This window comes from Stigmatopora nigra, chromosome 23 (genome assembly GCF_051989575.1).
Source record: "Stigmatopora nigra isolate UIUO_SnigA chromosome 23, RoL_Snig_1.1, whole genome shotgun sequence".
NCBI lineage: Eukaryota > Metazoa > Chordata > Actinopteri > Syngnathiformes > Syngnathidae > Stigmatopora > Stigmatopora nigra.
The window spans coordinates 2,142,879-2,161,625 of record NC_135530.1 but is presented as its reverse complement, the minus strand read 5'-3'; the positions used below and the strand labels follow the sequence as shown (position 1 = coordinate 2,161,625).

General features: G+C 39.6%; 1 protein-coding gene across 1 annotated transcript; it reads right to left on the bottom strand.

Moving 5' to 3' along the window:
- Positions 1-1,622: 1,622 nt before the first annotated feature.
- Positions 1,623-17,571, bottom strand: lrig3 (leucine-rich repeats and immunoglobulin-like domains 3). The gene is made up of 19 exons (XM_077709585.1): positions 17,177-17,571; positions 14,466-14,537; positions 14,288-14,362; positions 9,832-9,966; positions 9,599-9,742; positions 8,674-8,817; positions 8,445-8,588; positions 7,241-7,384; positions 6,997-7,077; positions 6,838-6,909; positions 6,672-6,743; positions 6,432-6,595; positions 5,310-5,645; positions 4,944-5,225; positions 4,398-4,868; positions 3,571-3,729; positions 3,364-3,504; positions 3,027-3,281; positions 1,623-2,463 (listed from the first exon to the last, which is right to left on the bottom strand). Exons 1-19 carry the CDS (start codon positions 17,362-17,364, stop codon positions 2,231-2,233), a joined length of 3,312 nt encoding a protein of 1,103 aa, XP_077565711.1. The 5' UTR covers positions 17,365-17,571; the 3' UTR covers positions 1,623-2,230.
- Between the last annotated feature and the right edge of the window lie 1,176 nt (positions 17,572-18,747).

The window sequence follows — 18,747 nt, the reverse complement described above, 5'->3', positions numbered from 1 at the left end:
ATGTCCGCAACAAATGACTTTTTAATAGCTCTATAACTCAGTTAGGCCCTGGAAGCAAGTTGTTTGTTTTATTACCTGTGATATCCACGATTATCTGCGCTATCAGACTTCTGGTGTAGTTCCTATTTTCTTCTAGAATGCTTTGGTCTGAAACCTGAAACCTTGCACCAAGTTAAAGCTATTTAGTTTGTTCAGCCCAAATGGAGGAGAGTAGGAATGTTTCCCCCACTAGCAGATGTTCCCCAGGTGTTGGAGTGTATATGTTCCTCCACCACCTTCCCTTAATCGGAGCCTTTCCCAAAGCACTGGCAAGAGTTCCGACAAACACTCCTCATTTCTTTACATGGGGCCAGAGTTTGTACTTAACCCTTTGATGGACAACGTTTGGTCGCTGGTCTTTTGGACGCCGGTCTTTTGGTCCCCTTTGGTCGCCGGTCAAATGGTCACGGAGAGTTTACTGTTGAAACCAGCTCACAGAATTATATTCATGAGAGAGAGTTTAATATTTAAGAGAAAGAGTTTAATATCTAAGAGAAAGAGTTTAATATCTAAGTACTGTTTAATATCTAAGTACTGTTTAATATCTAAGTACTGTTGAAAACAGTAGATATTTAGATATTAAACTCTCATGAATATAATTTTGAGAGCTGGTTTCAACAGTACTTAGAAATTAAACAGTACTTAGATATTAAACAGTACTTAGATATTTAACAGTACTTAGATATGAAACAGTACTTAGATATTAAATAGTACTTAGATATTTAACAGTACTTAGATATTTAACAGTACTTAGATATGAAACAGTACTTAGATATTAAACAGTACTTGGATATTAAACAGTACTTGGATATTAAACAGTACATGGATATTAAACAGTATTTGGATATTAAACAGTACTTGGATATTAAACAGTACTTGGATATTAAACAGTACCTAGAAAATTAAACAGTACTTAGATATTAAACTCTCTCTCTCTTAGATATTAAACAGTACCTAGAAAATTAAACAGTACTTAGATATTAAACTCTCTCTCTTAGATATTAAACAGTACTTAGTTATTAAACAGTACTTAGATTTCAAACAGTACTTAGATATTAAACTCTCTCTCGTGAATAGAATTTTGAGAGCTGGTTTCAACAGTAAACTCTCTGTCACCATTTAACCGGCGACCAAACGTCCGTGCATTTAGTTTTCGTTCTCATTAAAACTTGCTGAATCCAATCACAGTGCTTAAAAGGGACAAACAAAACTGTATTGCCTTACAGATTAGTAAAAAGTTTTACTCAACGCTTACAAACCAAAGGAGCTGAAAGACTATTTAACAAGTGCATGTTTCAACCACCGCAAGCACACCTTTTTTGAAAAAGAGGGAGGCCTGAAACAACAAACCACAGAGCCAGAGGGTGGCTGGCAGATGGGGGTGAGATGGGGATGAGTCATTGACCAAACAAAGTTAAATTCAGCTAAGGTGACATGTTCTAATTGGGGTTTTTGCACCAAAAAACTTAACATCCAATGAAGGATTGTTAAAAAATGGTGCTGGATAGAAATTACTTCATCAACTTTAATGAATAGGAGGCCGCTAGTTCATCATAGTTAAGGTTGATGACGATCATTAGAAAATTGGACGTAGAAAAACAAGGTTACTACATGGTTCTCTACTGGGATATTTTGTACTTTTCAACCTGTATTTTCTTAAACAGTAAGTCTGCAAATAACATTGCATTAAAATAGTTTTAAATGTGGCCATGCCTCCAACTTCTTTGGTGGTCTGAACCCAAAGTACTCGTTCAAAACCTCTATATATATTCTCCAATGAAAGTAGAACTACACATTCAGGTGTTTTTGTTTTGTGTACATTTGTGCAAAACATTGCTTTATTAAAAGCAAATATGTAATTAAAAAACAAAAATGGAATAACTGAACTGGCAGAGCTGCAATATTCCCATATATGACCGATTATTAAGCAAAAATAATGTTATCTGTTTATATACAATTTACAAAATATAAAATATTTATATAAAATGTTTATATTTATCTAGCTGTTTCCTATAGACACTTGCTTGTACTCTTTTTGTCCGAATGTCCTCTTTTACATTCACTTGTTGCACATTTCAGGAGTCTTTCATTCCAAAAGTGTTCATTCGGTGAGGTAGAAAGTATATTTTAATATATTTGGTCCTATCTTCATGGAAAAGGGAGTAGGATTTAGTTCGATTTAGTCAGTCAGCTAGAAGTTAGCTGCACTCTGATAAACGTCTTCCGTCCTGTTGTTGTCAAACGGCTGTTCGTAAACACTGTGGCTCAGATCCGATTCGGAGTCCTTTTTGCAATTGTCCTCATCGCGGTCCGAATCTGCATCGGGAGCAGTGTAGGGGTTTTCGTGGTGACTGGTCGCCGGAGGTGTGCTATATCCTGAGGACAAGTCCTGCTGTGGTCTCCGGGGATATTTCCCAAAAGTGCCTAAATGGGAAAAGTCCACGAGTTAATTTCATATTAAACAGTACTTGGATTTTAAACAGTACTTAGATATTAAACAGTACTTAGATATTAAACAGTACTTCGATATTAAACAGTACTTAGATATTAAACAGTACTTAGATATTAAGCAGTACTCAGATATTAAACAGTACTTAGATATTAAACAGTACTTAGATATTAAACAGTACTTAGATACTAAGCAGTACTCAGATATTAAACAGTACTTAGATATTAAACAGTACTTAGATATTAAACTCTCTCTCTCAGATATTAAACTCTCTCTCTTAGATATTAAACTGTCTCTCCCAGATCTTAAACTCTCTCTCTCTCTCAGATATTAAATTCTCTCTCTCAGATATTAAACTCTCTCTCTCTCTCTTAGATATTAAACTCTCTCTCTCTCTCATGAATATAATTTTGAGAGCTGGCTTCAACAGTAAACTCTTTCACCATTTGACCCGCGACCAAAAGGGACCAAAAGACCGGCGACCAAACATCCGAGCACCATAGAACTCCGCAAACTATGTTTTCGGTGATCAACGTACCCATAAAGCTGCTATAAGGAGGCGGGCAGTCATTTAGTTGGCCATAGTTGGCCGTTTCTGTCTCCGTTTCGGATGGGCGGCGAGTAGTCTGTTGATGGGAGGAGCCATGATGTAGGCCAGCATTGGGGAGTTGCATTAGGATAGTAGAGGAGCAAAGGTCAAAGGGCTCTGAGAGGAGGCAGTCCTTTCTTTGGGACCTGGTCAGGCTCCCACTGTAGTTCTCCATGCAAACTGGTCTGGAGTCAACTGGACATCCTGATGATTAGGAAAATAGATGTCACTGAAGAATTGATCAAATTATTGTGGTGTTTGTTTGGAATTGAAAAGCCGTGCATACCTGTGTAGATCTCAGACAGTTCAGCGGGGTACAGGTCTCGGCGAAGCAGTGTACTTATCGGACCTTGGTAATGACACAGCAAGGGATCAATGGACGCCGCTTCCATTTCCGCTTCACTTCCCGTATCCAGCTGACAGAGACCTAGATGGGAGAAAATCAGGTCAGATTGTGTGGGAGATGATTGCAAGCAAAGGAAGGGCGTTGTACCGTTCACATCTTTAGACTGCAGGTAGAAGCCGCTAATAGTCGACGCCATGTACTGATGGCCGCTCCCGCCTTCAGACGGCATGTAGCTGTCCTGGCGGTCTGCTAGCGTGCCTTGAGAGGAGAGGTAGCTTGGGATGTCTGCTGGCAAATGAGTCTCATCTGTGGCACAGGTGAATCAATCTTGGTCACCATGAAATGTTGTGATTTACGCATATATGGAGGGACCGTGGCGTGAACGAACGTTTTGGTTGCCGGTTTTTTAGTCCCTTTTGGTCGCCGGTCAAATGGTGACAGAGTTTGCTGTTGAAGCCAGCTCTCAAAATTATATTCATGAGAAAGAGTTTAATATCTAAATATTTACTGTTTTCAACAATACTTAGATATTCAACAGTACTTAGATATTTAACAGTACTTAGATATTTAACAGTACTTAGATATTTAAGAGTACTTAGATATTAAACAGTACTTAGATATTAAACAGTACTTAGATATTAGACAGTACTTAGATATTAGACAATACTTAGATATTAGACAGTACTTAGATAATAAACAGTACTTAGATAATAAACAGTACTTAGATAATAAACAGTACTTGGATATTAAACAGTACTTCGATATTAAACAGTACTTAGATAATAAACTCTCTCTCTTAGATATTAAACTCTCTCTCTTAGATATTAAACTCTTTCTCTCTTAAATATTAAACTCTCTCTTAAATACTAAACTCTCTCTCATGAATATAATTCTGACAGTTGGTTTCAACAGTAAACTCTCTGTCACCATTTGACCGGCGACCAAATGTCCGAGCACCGAACCGTGGTACCCACCTGTGTTAGTAACACTGCAGTCCTCGTTACGCCGGCGGGTGTGGTAGATGATGACGACCCACACTAGCGACGTGCCAACCACACAGCACACCACAGCTATAATGACGATGCCCACCGTAGTCCAACCGTCATCGTCCGAGCCCACCCCGCCATTAATCCCGACCCCGACGCCTCCTCCAGAGTCGCAGTTAGGGTTCGGTATAACAGACAACCTGATGTTTCCCCTCTCCGTGCCAAGAGCGTTGGACATTTCACAAGTGTACTTCCCGACATCTGCCTCTGCGGCATCCACAATGATGAGGAGTTGATTGGCAGCGGCGAAAAAATGGCGTTCCGTCACTAACAAGGGACTGTCATCTTTAGTCCAGTTCAGTCTTGGGGCGGGGCTTCCACCGGCTATACATTGGAGGACTGCCGTCTCACCCTTGGCTACAGTGCGATCCATGAGTGGTCTCAGGAAAGACGGAGTTTCTATCCAAAGAAATGGAAGAGTAACCATATTAAAACAAGAAGTTATTTTATATTATTATTGCCATTAGTTCTTACCTAAAACTGTTAACGTAGCATTGGCCGAAATAGCCCCAGCAATGTTCTGAGAGGTGCAGCTGTAAACACCAATGTCCTCCGTTTTGACGCCGACAATGAAGAATACGTCGTCTTCCGGCATTACGTGCATTCGCCGTTCACGGGCAGCGGGGAAGTCGATGCCTCCGTCTTTCTGCCAAGCGATTTGAGGCGATGGGTGGCCAATGGCGGCACATTCCAGCCTGGCTGTTGCTCCAGTGCGGATACTCAGATCCATGGGCATCTTGGTGAAAGATGGAAGCACTGGAAAGACAAGTTTAGAGTTAAGTTCAGTTAAATTCTAGGTGACTTTGGCTCTTTGCATTCCAAGTTAAGCATCCCACATACTATTAACGGTCAGCCTGGCTTTGGTGGAGTAAGAGGATCCAAAGTGGTTGGAGATGACGCATTGGTATTTTCCCTCACTGGAGAATTGTACATCTTGTAGTTGCAGGGTGGTTGTATACTCTGTCACCTCGGTTTCGCCAGCCGAACCTCCCTGGACTCTCAAGTGGGCCTGGTTGTGGATGTGTGCGTCGTTTAGGACTTCGTTGTCTTTCTTCCAGGCGAACGTCATGGGAGAGTCGCTGGAGCTCGCGGCCGAGCATATAAAAGTCACGTTAGCTCCTTTAAGGGCCGACTGTGTCTCTGGTTGGATGGTGATTTGAGGCTTGGGGAAATCATCTGTGTGGGGGATTGAGACACTTTTAATTTGCTGTATTGAAACTCTGGGTTTTAATTAGTTTTGTTTTTTACTACAAAGCGGAAAGGTTAGTATTTTTGGTGCTCTGACTTTTGGTCGCCGGTCAAATGGTGACAGAGTTTACTGTTGAAACTAGCTCTCAGAATTATATTTTTGAGAGAGAGTTTAATATCTAAGTATTGTTGAAAACAGTAGATATTTGGATATTAAACTCTCGTGAATATAATTTTGAGAGCTGGTTTCAACAGTATTTAGATATTAAACAGTACTTAAGTATTAAACCGTACTTAGATATTAAACAGTACTCAGATATTAAACAGTACTCAGATATTAAACAGTACTTGGATATTAAACAGTACTCCGATATTAAACAGTACTCCGATATTAAACAGTACTCCGATATTAAACAGTACCCCGATATTAAACAGTACTCCCATATTAAACAGTACTCCCATATTAAACAGTAGTTAGATATTAAACATCTCTCTTAGATATTAAACTCTCTCATAAATATAATTTTGAGAGCTTGTTTCAACAGTAAACTCTCTGTCACCGTTTGACCGGCGATCAAAAGGGACAAAAAGACCAGCGACCAAACGTCCGGTCACAGTATTTTTCCAGCAGCTCTCATTTACCCATCTGGGAATCGTAGGGAAACTATTGAACAACTCGGGGTCAGTTGCCAAATGGAAATGGCCGCTTTTCAAGCGTGACGGTGTGTGTGGGCAATGCCGTCGCTAGCTCTCCTGTGTAAACGGGTCGCTTACCGCACACGAACTCCTCGGGGCTGACGGCGAACACGCTCCTGGCCTTCAGCGCGTGCGGGTGGGCGCAGCTGGCATTAATGCAGGGGAGGAAGGTTTGTTCTGCCACCCACACCGGGAGCCACTTGAGCTGGCAGTCACATAACAAACTTGAGGTGTTCAGACGCCTGCAAAGAAATAAACGTTGAATATACACAGAATCAACTCCCAATGGTGGAGACGTCAATGGAAAGTAAAACTTACAGTTCTTGCAGATTCTTCATCTGGGAGAAAGCATTTGCTTGGATGGACATGATGGCGTTATTACTTAAATCTCTGTGGAGAATAGTATAGGGACTGACGTTAAAGTAGCACTAAAAGTAAAGTTACTCTCTTCTTTTTGTATATGGAAACGAAGCTAATGACTTACAAGTGTTGTAATGCATCCAGGCCAGAAAACGACTTCTTGGTAACTGAGCGAATTTGGTTTCCTTGGAGAAAACTATGCAAAAAAATACAACTTATTCATCAAAACGCGAGTTTTTTAAGTTGGCAAAAATATACAACAAGGGATTGAGTCTAAACTTACATTTTCTTCAATTTTTCCAGTGCTGAGAAAGGTCCGTTCATGTCCTCTATAGTCCATGAAATCATATTATTTTGGAGATCCCTTTCAATGGAGAAATGGGTAAATGTAAGATAAGGAAAGATAGACATAAAATAGTGTTGGTTTTGTGGTAGTGTTATATCAAATCTGCATTTGTTGCTGGATTCAAAAGCACTCCATTGTAATCCAATGTATGAAATGAAATACAAATACAAAATAAACTCACAATGTCTGCAGGCTGGAGAGGCCTCGAAACGCTCCGTCAGCGATGAAGCTAATTCGGTTATTCCCGATGTGAAGCTCATCGAGTAGGCTGAGTCCGACAAAGCTGGATTCTTCCAGTCGAGACAGGTGGTTGGAAGAAAGGTTGCTGTAAAATAAATGATAATAATAAATAAAAAAAGGATTTATACATCCATCCAATCACTTTAAATGTCTCACTCGCCTGTCATACTAAAGCAGGCATGGCAAACTACGTCCCGCGGGCCACATATGGCCCGTTAGGGTTTTATAATCCGGCCCGCCGACGTTTTCCAAATATTTTTTATTGTTTTATTTAATATTTTTTACCCCAAGATTGCGTCGTCACAGGGAAGCCAGTGGCAGTAGTTCTCTCCAATCTTATTTGTTTTTTTTGTGTGTTTTACAGCCCTTCTATCTTTTTTAAATGACATTTTAATATTTCTTAATACATTCCTTTTTACTTTCCTTTGTACTTTGTACATTTTACTCTAATGATGAGTGATGAGTATGTTAATACTTTATTCCCTTTTCTGTTTCTGTTTCATATGTACTGTTAACGAATGTACTTTTTTATTTGTATCGTATCTTGTGCTGAGCCGGCCCATCTGTCAAAATTTTAAAGTCAATGTGGCCCCCGGGCCCAAACGTTTGCCCACCCCTGTACTATATATAATCTTTCCTGTGGTGTTTTTTTAATGGGAAAGAAAGTTGAAAGCAAATCAGATAGCTGGGTTTGTTCCTAGCCAACCGGTGGCTTGTTTACATGCTGGGTTGTGATAACAGAGTAAAAAGTGAAGAAAGGGGGGGTTGACAACAACAATCAGTGTCTCGGTGTAAAAAAAAAAACAGAAAAGCCCTAGAAACTACAGCTTTAAACAGTCAAAACAACGGAAGTATAATCTAATTGGGTAACATTACCTCGTCATTTAGGACTTGCTTGATAGTGCAGTTAAAAATCCCTGGTATAGTTTTTTTTGTAGCGCAACATTTTTTGCAAACAAGCAGCAAAGTAGAAGAGACAGCGCTTTTGTTTTTGTGTATTTGTGCGTATGTGCCCGCAGTGTGAGGAAGGGCAGGCGGGGGTGCCGGAGAGGAGGAGAGGCCAACACAGAAGTGTTGGGAGTTCAGAGAGTGAATGGAAAGTGAGGAATGGGGGCGGGGGTTAATATAAGAGGGGCCGGACTCACAGCTCGCTGAGTTTCTGGCAAAATTCCCAGGCGTCAGGTCGGACCCTGCTGATGGCGTTGTGGCCGAGGTGGAGCTGCTGTAGAGTCAGGAGGCCATAGAGCCAGCCTTTGCTCACCTCCGTTAGGTTGTTGTAGTCCAGCTGCCTGTGGGACCACACGCAAAATATCTGGTCATGATACTTGTTGCCAGGTAGAAAAGTGGGTTCCCAAGATTGCTTCAAGTGCTTACAGGGTTTCCATATTGCTCAGGCCCCAGAAAGCACCGTCCATAAGGCGACTCAGGCCGTTCCTCTGCATTTTTAGAGAGCGTAGAGCGTGCAAACCGTGGAATGTCAAGCCTTCCACGCGCCGTACTCGGTTCCTGCTTAGCTCCCTGAAGAACATAGACAAAAAATAGACCATATTACATTTGTTAGAATCACAAGTCCGATTGTGAATTCAGAATTTTTACTTTTAAAAGTCCTAAGTCACATTTTGTTAGATTTAAGTAAGAATGTTTCATTGTTTTTTAAACAAATGTATTCAATGGCCTTAATCCCGTGACCAGAGAGTTTAATATCTAAGAGAAAGAGTTTAATATGTAAGTACTGTTTAATATCTAAGTAGTGTTTAATATCTAAGTAGTGTTTAATATCTAAGTAGTGTTTAATATCTAAGTAATGTTTAATATCTAAGTACTGTTTAATATCGAAGTACTGTTTAATATCTAAGTACTGTTTAATTTCTAAGTACTGTTTAATTTCTAAGTACTTTTTAATTTCTAAGTACTGTTTAATTTCTAAGTACTGTTTAATATGTATAAATTGTTGAAACCAGGTCTGAAAATCATATTCATGAGAGTTTAATATCTAAGTACTGTTTTCAACAGTACTTTGATAAAACAGTACTTAGATATTATATTCTCTTTCTTAGATATTAAACTGTCTCTCATGAATATAGTTTTGAGTGCTGGTTTCAACAGTAAACTCTCTGTCACCATTTGACCAGCAACCAAAAGACCGGCGACCAAACGTCCGAGCACGCCTTTAACCCTCCTCCATAGATTTGCTAGTAACTCTTAACTCAACCAAAAAAAATGCATATTTCTTTCTGGCACTGTGTATATTTGGGTCCAGTTTCAGTGGAATGTTACATATAAATAAAAAAGCCCTCACAGGTGTTGAAGATTGGGCAGCTGGAAAATTTTAGCCGGGATGGATGAGAGACGGTTGCGGTTTAGTCGGAGGACTTGAAGACTGCTAGATATATTCGTGAAGCAGCCAGTCTCTAGTATGGAGATGCGATTATTGTTGAGGAACCTGTGTAGAAGAAATGAGGAAACATAAGTACCTTGAATAGTTCCATGGTACTTAAATGTAAAAATCTATTCATATGGGCAAAAACTTACAGGTTTTTGAGAGGCAAAGCAGGGAAAGAGTTAGCCTTAATTTCCACAATGTTGTTGTTACTGAGGTCAAGTGTTTCCAGGGCGAGAAAAGGCCGAAGCTGCTCCGTGGTTATCTTGGAAAACCTGTTGTTTGCTCTGAAAATACAGACACAATCGCACCAATAAACGAAAGAAACACCGCATATTTAACCCGTCTCGCATCGCCACATACATAAACAATAAAGTTCTTCAATTAGCTAGCGGTTATTAACCAAAAACGGCAAAACACAAGGTTAGTATGCAATGTGTCACTTGAGCAGATGATTTGTTTTGATCAATATCGTCGTGGTCTGTTTAGAAATGTGCTGTTTTGTTTATAGGTCATTACTAACAAGCTATTAAAAAAAAAAGGTAACCTGCCAATTACTTGGCTGATGAATACCATCCCTTCAGTGAAAGCATGCCTTGGCAGAGGCCTGCAATTTCCTGAGCTGCACGCCTCCTAAATTGCAGTGCAAGGATTGCTTGGTTATAAACAGAGGCTGTACAGTGCCCCCTTTGTGAATCGTTTTCGGGTGCAGAGCAAGCGAAAAAAAGGGGGGAGGTAGGAATTCCCTCCGATGCACCAGACAAGCCTTGTTTTCAGTATTCATTACCCTTCCATCGCACTTCTTCAGTTACACCTTACTGAGCAGGGTGTTGTTAGTTTTTCTCCTATTCCAGATTAGTGAGGACAGTTTTATAATGTTGGTTTAATTGGGGATTTAGTCTCAATGTTGGGAATATTTTAATTAAGTGACCTATGGGATTGACTCTTGGTTATGAGTGTGAGAAGTGCTTTATTGATTTTATACTGATTTATTGATCTTGAATGATGCACCGGATGGTTAAGCTATGTTCTAATCACTTGAAAACATATTTAGATATGCAGTTTTGGCAAAAGGGTGGGCTTTCATTCAAAGTTGTGAGATTTTAAGGTATAAAATATCGTATTTTTCTAATTATTTACATTTTAATGTCATGAAATTGGTTGATTTTTAGTAGTCATTAATGTTAGCAGTCTGCAACCGGCTGCTACCCATTGTTACATGAGATAGGCTCCAGCACCCCCACAATCCTTCTTTCTTTGTATACATATATATTTATAATTTGTCTGTTTTAGTGGCATTTTCCATTTATTGAATTAATAGTCTTGTTTTATGTAACAGGATCACATAAACACACAGAAGTCCAAATTTTCAGGCGGAAAATACATATTCGGGATAGCAGCCCAATTGGTTTGGCAGGACTACAGGATAATCATGGCATAAAACTTTCTAGTTCAAATCTCATCCCTTGCAACATGCAATAGAAACCAGCCTGGATTCCTGAAGATTAGCTCGTCTACTGATCTACACCCTCAAAAAAAAAATAGGATCGCTGTCACCAATAAAATCACACAGGCAGTTCCTTTGTTGGGAGATTTGCAAAAAGCTTTGCACACACCAAAGCCTCAGGCTGCTAGACAAAAGGGCCGCACACCACCTGTATCTCAGTTTTCATGTTCCTTTGACCGACTGCTGAGAGACGGAAACTCAAGAAAAAAAGTTGGAAACTCAGATTCTCTGCGGCTTGGCCTCAAATGAGGGAATCTGGAGGGCAGATACAACTCCAAGTTGCTGGGAGCGCCTTCCAATTGAGGTTGCGTTAGCTAAAACTGTCCGCCTATGATTGTGTGTGCAAGCAACATATGTGGTGGAGCAGTGTGTGCGAGTATGGCATTTCCTATTGGACGGAGAACTGAGTTTTGAGGAGTCATCTGACGATTCTCTCTCGCTACAGTGGCGCCTGTAATGAAAACCAGGACTTGCTGTTGAAATGTTCCTCTGGGCGTGTAGTATCTCACTTTTGTAGTTTTGAGGATTTGACATTCAAAATGATAGTTACCTATGGGCAAACTACGGCTCGTGGGCCTCATACGGGCCCGTTAGGCTTTTTAATTTGGCCCGCCGACGTTGTTCAAATGTTTTTTTTCTCCAAGATGGCGCCGTCACGTGGAAACCAGTGGCAGTAGCTCTGTCCACTCTTATTTGTTTGTTTTTTGTGTTTTATAGCCCGCTATCTTCTTTTAAATGACATTTTCATATTTTTTAATACATTCCTTTTTACTTGACTTTGTAGTACTTTATACTTTTTATTTTAATGATGAGTGATGAGTATGTTAATACTTTAGTCCTTTTTTACAGTTCATGTTTCATATGTACTGTTAACGGATGCACTTTTTTATCTGTATCGTATCTTGTGCTGACCCGACCCATCTGTCAAATTTTTGAAGGCAATATGGCCCCCGGGTCAAAACGTTTGCCCACCCCTGTACTAGTACTACTGACCCCACTGAAATTTTAATCAAACCTGAGCGCTGCAGGTCATTTGTTGCTACACGGTCTTGCGGATTTAGTAGCGCTGGGGTAGACCCCCTCCATAAATTCCAAGGAAATGGTTCAATTAATTAAGATGATCACGACTCAATTACTACCAGCTGCAAGGTTATTGCCGTTTGTTTTTACTCGAGGCGGCGAGGTCAAGGATGTCGACGAGAGCTGCCGCTATGTCTGACTGGCTGTTTGAATAGGTGCTATTTGATACCCTGAGGTCTTTCTTCCCCCTTAACTACCCTCCCAGCTCAGAGAAATTGAAGGAGGGAGAGAAATTCAGGAAAAAATGTTCCACTGGCGAGAAGAGGGTGTCACGCAAGGCAGGCTGTGAGAACGCTGGAGAGAGATTTTCATTTTTTTCTCCCCCCTCGCCCGCCTCTCTGTGGACGTTCTTGCACTTCATTTTGCTTTCAACACATTTAAATGAATGACTGTATGTTTGTGCTGCTGCCAGATGATTTTGGATTCCCTAAGTTAGCTGCTTGTTTTAATCATGTATTTGTCATAAATTTAGACCATTTCACTAGATGTAGACCTCCACTGTGACAGGACGTTTGGTCGCCGTTTTTTTGGTCCCTTTTGGTCGCTGCCGGTTAAATGTACTTGGATATTAAACAGTACTTGGATATTAAACAGTACTTGGATATTAAAGACTAATTGGATATTAAAGAGTACTTGGATATTAAACAGTACTTGGATATTAAACAGTACTTGGATAATAAACAGTACTTGGATATTAAACAGTACTTGGATATTAAACAGTACTTGGATATTAAACAGTACTTGGATATTAAACAGTACTTGGATATTAAACAGTTCTTAGATATTAAACAGTACTCCTAGATATTAAACTCTCTTTCCTAGATATTAAACTCTCTCTCCTTGATATTAAACAGTACTTAGATATTAAACAGTACTCCTAGATATTAAACTCTCTCTCCTAGATATTCAACTCTCTCTCAAGAATATAATTTTGAGAGCTGGTTTCAACAGTAAACTCTCTGTCACCATTTGACCAGCGACCAAAAGACCGGCGACCAAACCGTCCTTCGCGGGCCTCGAGTTGGACACCTGAATGCTGTCTTTCTATATTGATTGTATATGCATAGCTTTAAGGGGCCTTTCCAGTCATAAACAGAAAAAACAAATTGACAAGTTCTCGCCCGGCGGCGGATGTCGGGCTTCTTGTCGGGGCTTGATCAGGCAAACAAGTCATCGAGCCAGGAGACGGATACATTCTTCAGAAATAACTTCATGCCGGTCGCTCGGCTAACACGACAGTTGAGGTTTCACTCAATAATATCACTTGTTGACAAGGCACGTACCGGTATCTCTCGTTGATAACTGGGACAGTAAAACTACTTGTAATGAAAATCAGTCCGGAATAGCCACCCACCGCCATTGATTCTCATCTTCTTTTTTTTTTGCTGGTTAAAAATACATTAAGAGCATGGAGCCACATAACAAAACATTTCCATTGGCACTTGTTTTGGATCATGTGACCTGTCTGGGGCCAGCTGCCATGTCTGCCACTGCCCAGTCTGGGAACCAACTCAACCAAAAACACTATGCGCCAGAACAACGTTACATTATACAAGCCTGAAAAAGCCCCATACACCCGACATGGGCAAACTACGGCTCCCGGGCCACATATGGCCCGTTAGGCTTTTTTATCCGGCCCGCCGACGTCGTCTAAATATATGTATATCTTTCACAAGATGGTGCCGTCATGCGGAAGCCAGTGGCAGTAACTCTGTCCACTCTTATTAGTTTTTTTGTGTTTTACAGCCCCTCTATCTTTTTTAAATGGCATTTTAATATTTTTTAATACTACATTCCTTTTGACTTGACTTTGTACTTTATACTTTAATGATGATTGATGAGTATGTTAATACTTTAGTCATTTTTCTCTCTTCATGTTTCATATGTACTGTTAACGGATGCACTTTTTTATCTGTATCCTATCTTGTGCTGACCCGGCCCATCTATCCATTTTTTAAAGTCAATGTGGCCCCCCCAGGCCGAAAAGTTTGCCCACCCCTGCCCTAGACGGTTGTACTTACAGAACCATTGTTGTGATGTTAGACGCATACAGTCCCAAATCTGGTACAATGTCCAATTCGTTGTGGTTCAGCTTGCTGCAAAGTGGAGGGAAAAAGCAGGCGGTTAAAAATACAACTCGCCGACTCCCGGCCAAGGAGTTTTGTGTTTATTCTAAGACAATCCACGTGCCACACTTACATTTCAGTTAGATGTTGCAGTTTGGAAAACAAAGATTTGTCAGGAACTTGCAATTTGTTATGGCTGAGGTCTCTGAAAAAGAGGACAAGTGTAAAATTATGATGTGGACATAGTGTTACATGACGAAAATGTGCTGTAAAACATAGGATGGTGGTTGATTTTGATTTAGTCTTAAAGGGAGGACAAGACAGACTGAGGTATGGCAGGGTGTGACATTTAATCTCATTAGCTGCCCTTGATGGCCATACATGTTCAGTCCATTGTGACAGCAGCAAGTGATTTACTAGAAAATGTGCATTCACTATTTCAGTGACTTTTGTTGGCTGGAATTGAAACCATGTTTTTCTATTAGCAACGGTGGTCGGAGGTTTGGTCATTGGTCTTTTGGTACCCGGTCTTTTGGTCCCTTTTGGTCACTGGTCAAATGGTGACAGAGAGTTTACTGTTGAAACCAGCTCTCAAAATTATATTCATGAGAGAGTTTAATATCTAAATATCTACTGTTTTCAAAAGTACTTGGATATTAAACAGTACTTGGATATTAAACAGTACTTGGATATTAAACAGTACTTGGATATTAAACAGTACTTGGATATTAAACAGTGCTTGGATATTAAACAGTACTTGGATATTAAACAGTACTTGGATATTAAACAGTACTTGGATATTGAACAGTACTTAGATATTAAACAGTTCTTAGATATTAAACAGTACTTAGATATTAAACTCTCTCTCATGACTATAATTTTGAGACCTGGTTTCAACAGTAAACTCTCTGTCACCATTTGACCGGCGACCAAAAGGGACCAAAAGACCGGCGACCAAAAGTCCGAGCACCGTTTTGCCAGGCGGGGGGCTCACCCACTATAAAGTTATTGACCCAGCTTGCGCACAATCAACGCTAGGGTGCCAGACCCACATTTTTTTTCTCTTTACACCTCCTCCCCTTTATATGCTGTCTCCCTCATCTGGAATCCATCAAGTTCCACTCGGAGGAGGGGAGGAACCTGCTCATGTATTCAGAATGGCTGGAAAAGCTACACTTTCATAGGTTTCCAACACCTCTGTTGCCATTTCAGGTGGCCTCGCTTTTGGTGTTTTGCCATTAAATCTAAGCACTCCTTTCAAAGAAAGCAGCTGTGTATTGTTGTCGCTTTTACTTGGGGGCCATAGAGAGAGACAAGATGTCCTAACACGAGGGTTAGATAAACCCAGAGTGGCTCCGACACTTCCATTTCCCTCACATAGCCAGGGCGGGATGACGGCGCGATAATGGCGCCCTATACAGGCCGTGGCTTGTGTAAGATGCGAGAACGTGCGACTTGGTGCTCTTATCAGGAGCTGAAAAGTGAATGAAGGAGTTACACATCAGTTGAAAGGGCTGTCATTAATGTTCGCGGCTAAAGATAACACGACTCATGCTTGTGGATAGAGATAACGCCATTCATGCATGGGAATGGGAAAGGAAACTTTTATTTTGACAGAGAGAGCCATAAACAATTCATATTTTCTATTGTTATTCATTGACAGCCATAGTCAGGATTTACTAGAAGTAAAAAATACATGAAAATACATGCATTTTTAGTCATTTCACTGCCTTTAAAGTAGAAAAAGTCTTAGAATTATGTTGATAAAATTGTTACCCTGATGCTAATCAATGGGATGTAGAAATGTTTAATTAAAAACTGGAAGATTAAAGCAGATTTTAGCTCACAGTGAGCCATAAGCACCCATCAAAAGAGCCACATGTGGCTCCAGAGCCATAGGTTCCCTACCATAGTTGTAAATAATTCATGTGTGTTTCTCTTTGTCGTTATTCTGATGTTGAATTCCATTTTTTTTGTTTGTTTTTACTTAGTTGGCAACTTGGCTCTTTATATAAATCACATTATTTACTTTGACATTACTCTGGGATTTACGTTTTTTTGTGTGTGAATATGGATTGGAACCAAAAACAAGGTGACCAATTGGAGTAAAAATAGTATGCATGCTTGTTATTTAAGCAAAAACAGATATTTCAAAATACCGATTTTTTTTTAACCAAGGTTTTCAGTTTTTTTTTCCATATATAAGTCGCACTGTCTATTTTGGAGAAAATGTAAGACTTTCAATTGCGCCTTATAGTCGTGAAAATACGGTACAAGCTTTTTAATAGGTATCAAATCTAACTCAATTGAATAATCTGGCTCCATATACATAAATAAAAACAAAAGTCATAATCTGTAAAGTAGAAAATACCATGTTATCCACTTCTACATGACAATGAAGACTTTACCCTAATTTTCAACCACTTTTAATCCCAGATTTAAAACTTCTCAAACCTGCCCTGCCTCCTTTCTAACAAGAACAACCCACCAAGTCCTGAAAAAGATTAGTTTACAATTACTCTCTTTAAACAAAGGCACATTGATGTGTAAAAAAAACTTCTCTAGACCCCCAGGGGGCCCCTTTTTTACTACCAGGAGGAATAGACATAAATAACAAGCTATTAAACCTACATCTGGATTAACAGGTTTAAAAATATACATAAAGAGTGCTGATGTAACATTAAGGGGCAAATTTCCCAGTATTTTCAATACTTTTCAATACTCATGTGGTTTCCAAGGCGCTGCGAAAGGAATGTGGAACATCTCTAGGGCCAAAAATTACTTCTCAAGTGGTCACTAAAGTGTATTTTTCTCCAGATAAATGAGTTTAATTCGTATACTTACAATTGAACTGTCCATTCTGGGAGTGAATTTGGCATTTGTCCTCTTTTTAGTCGACTACAGTCTACTAGATCCCACAAACAGGCGCACGGAGTTGGACATGTCCTCGTGTCCCCTCGAACTCTGTTAAAAGTACCCCAAAATAGGAAGAAAAACACCACTAAAGTGGTGGAAACCAAAGAAGAATGCATTTTCTCTGAAAAAAAAAACAGTTTTTTGGGGGGTAGTGCAACAAATCCTTCTGAAAATGAAAAGAATCCACGATGGAGATCCTTTTAAATCCTCTTTCGTGCCGTTTTTCTGCTCATGTTGGGGAATATTTGGGAGAAAAGCGGTTGTTTTCTTGCATTTGGCGATTCTTTAGCTCCAACTTTTTTTGTTCAAATGAGCGCTCCTCAGTTGCGCCAAGCGGACTAGTGAGGATCCCCTCAGGGGCGCTTCGAAGCTCAGTCGAGGTATGCGGGGATGGGGGGCGGGGTTCAAGGGGCCCCACCGGGGAGTCTGGGTAATGTAGTTAAAAAAACTGTAGGATCAAGTCCCCTTTGTTTACGCGTTAAATTCATGGAGTTGTAAGTAAATGTACAGTATCATATTTAGTTTTTTTTTTGTGTTTGTAACTTTATGATGGTTAATTTAAGTTTAGGACCGCTTAATGGTGGTAAAAGTGGCGGCCCGAGGGCCAAATCTGGCCCACGGCATCATTTTGTGTGGTCATGAGTGCCAACTTTCACTTTTAGGATTACATTAATATTAAGAGTATAAATGTATATTAATTTTCCTGGTTTCCCCCTTTTACATTGATAATTGCATTTTTTAAATCCATATTGTCTTTGTTTTAAGTTAAAAAATCATTTTGTAAGATCTAAAAAATATATATAAAAAGCTAAAATAAGCATAGTTTTAGATCTATAAAAACTGAATATTTAGGGCTTTTAATCCAGTTCATATAATCCATTTATTAAAAAAAAATCTAAATATTATATCTAAAATCGTCTGGCCCACGTTTACCACGAAATATGCTTCAAATTATTATCCATTTATATACAATACTATGACATTGTTCTCAATAATAATGGTGTAAATAACCAATGTCATAACGATTTAACCCTATTGATTCTTTCAAAAGTAATACAATGTTTTCCGATATTAAACCGTTAGCCAAAATTCAATTCAAGGGTCTTAAATCAATTTAACACAATAGAATTCTGTACACATTAAACACACTCAGTTACACCTTATAATTTACATTTAAAAGCACCATTCATTTGACTTAATATTACACCCGAGTGTGTGCAATTTGGGTTCTCTCTTTAATGACTTGTTTCCACATTAGTGATACATAATAGATTGACACTTCATTGTTAGACATTTTGACTTCACAGTGCTTTGACACCTTTGCAAACTCTTCTGTTTGCCACCACAAAACAAGTGATAAGCTGCTCTATTGTTGTGGTGGGGGACTTTTGAATGCTTTATTGCCCTTTAAATAGCTGCTTAACTAGTAGCAAATGAGTCACACTCACATTACCCTGCTGTGTCATACTCTTGTCTTTCCTGTCCTACTTATGAACGAG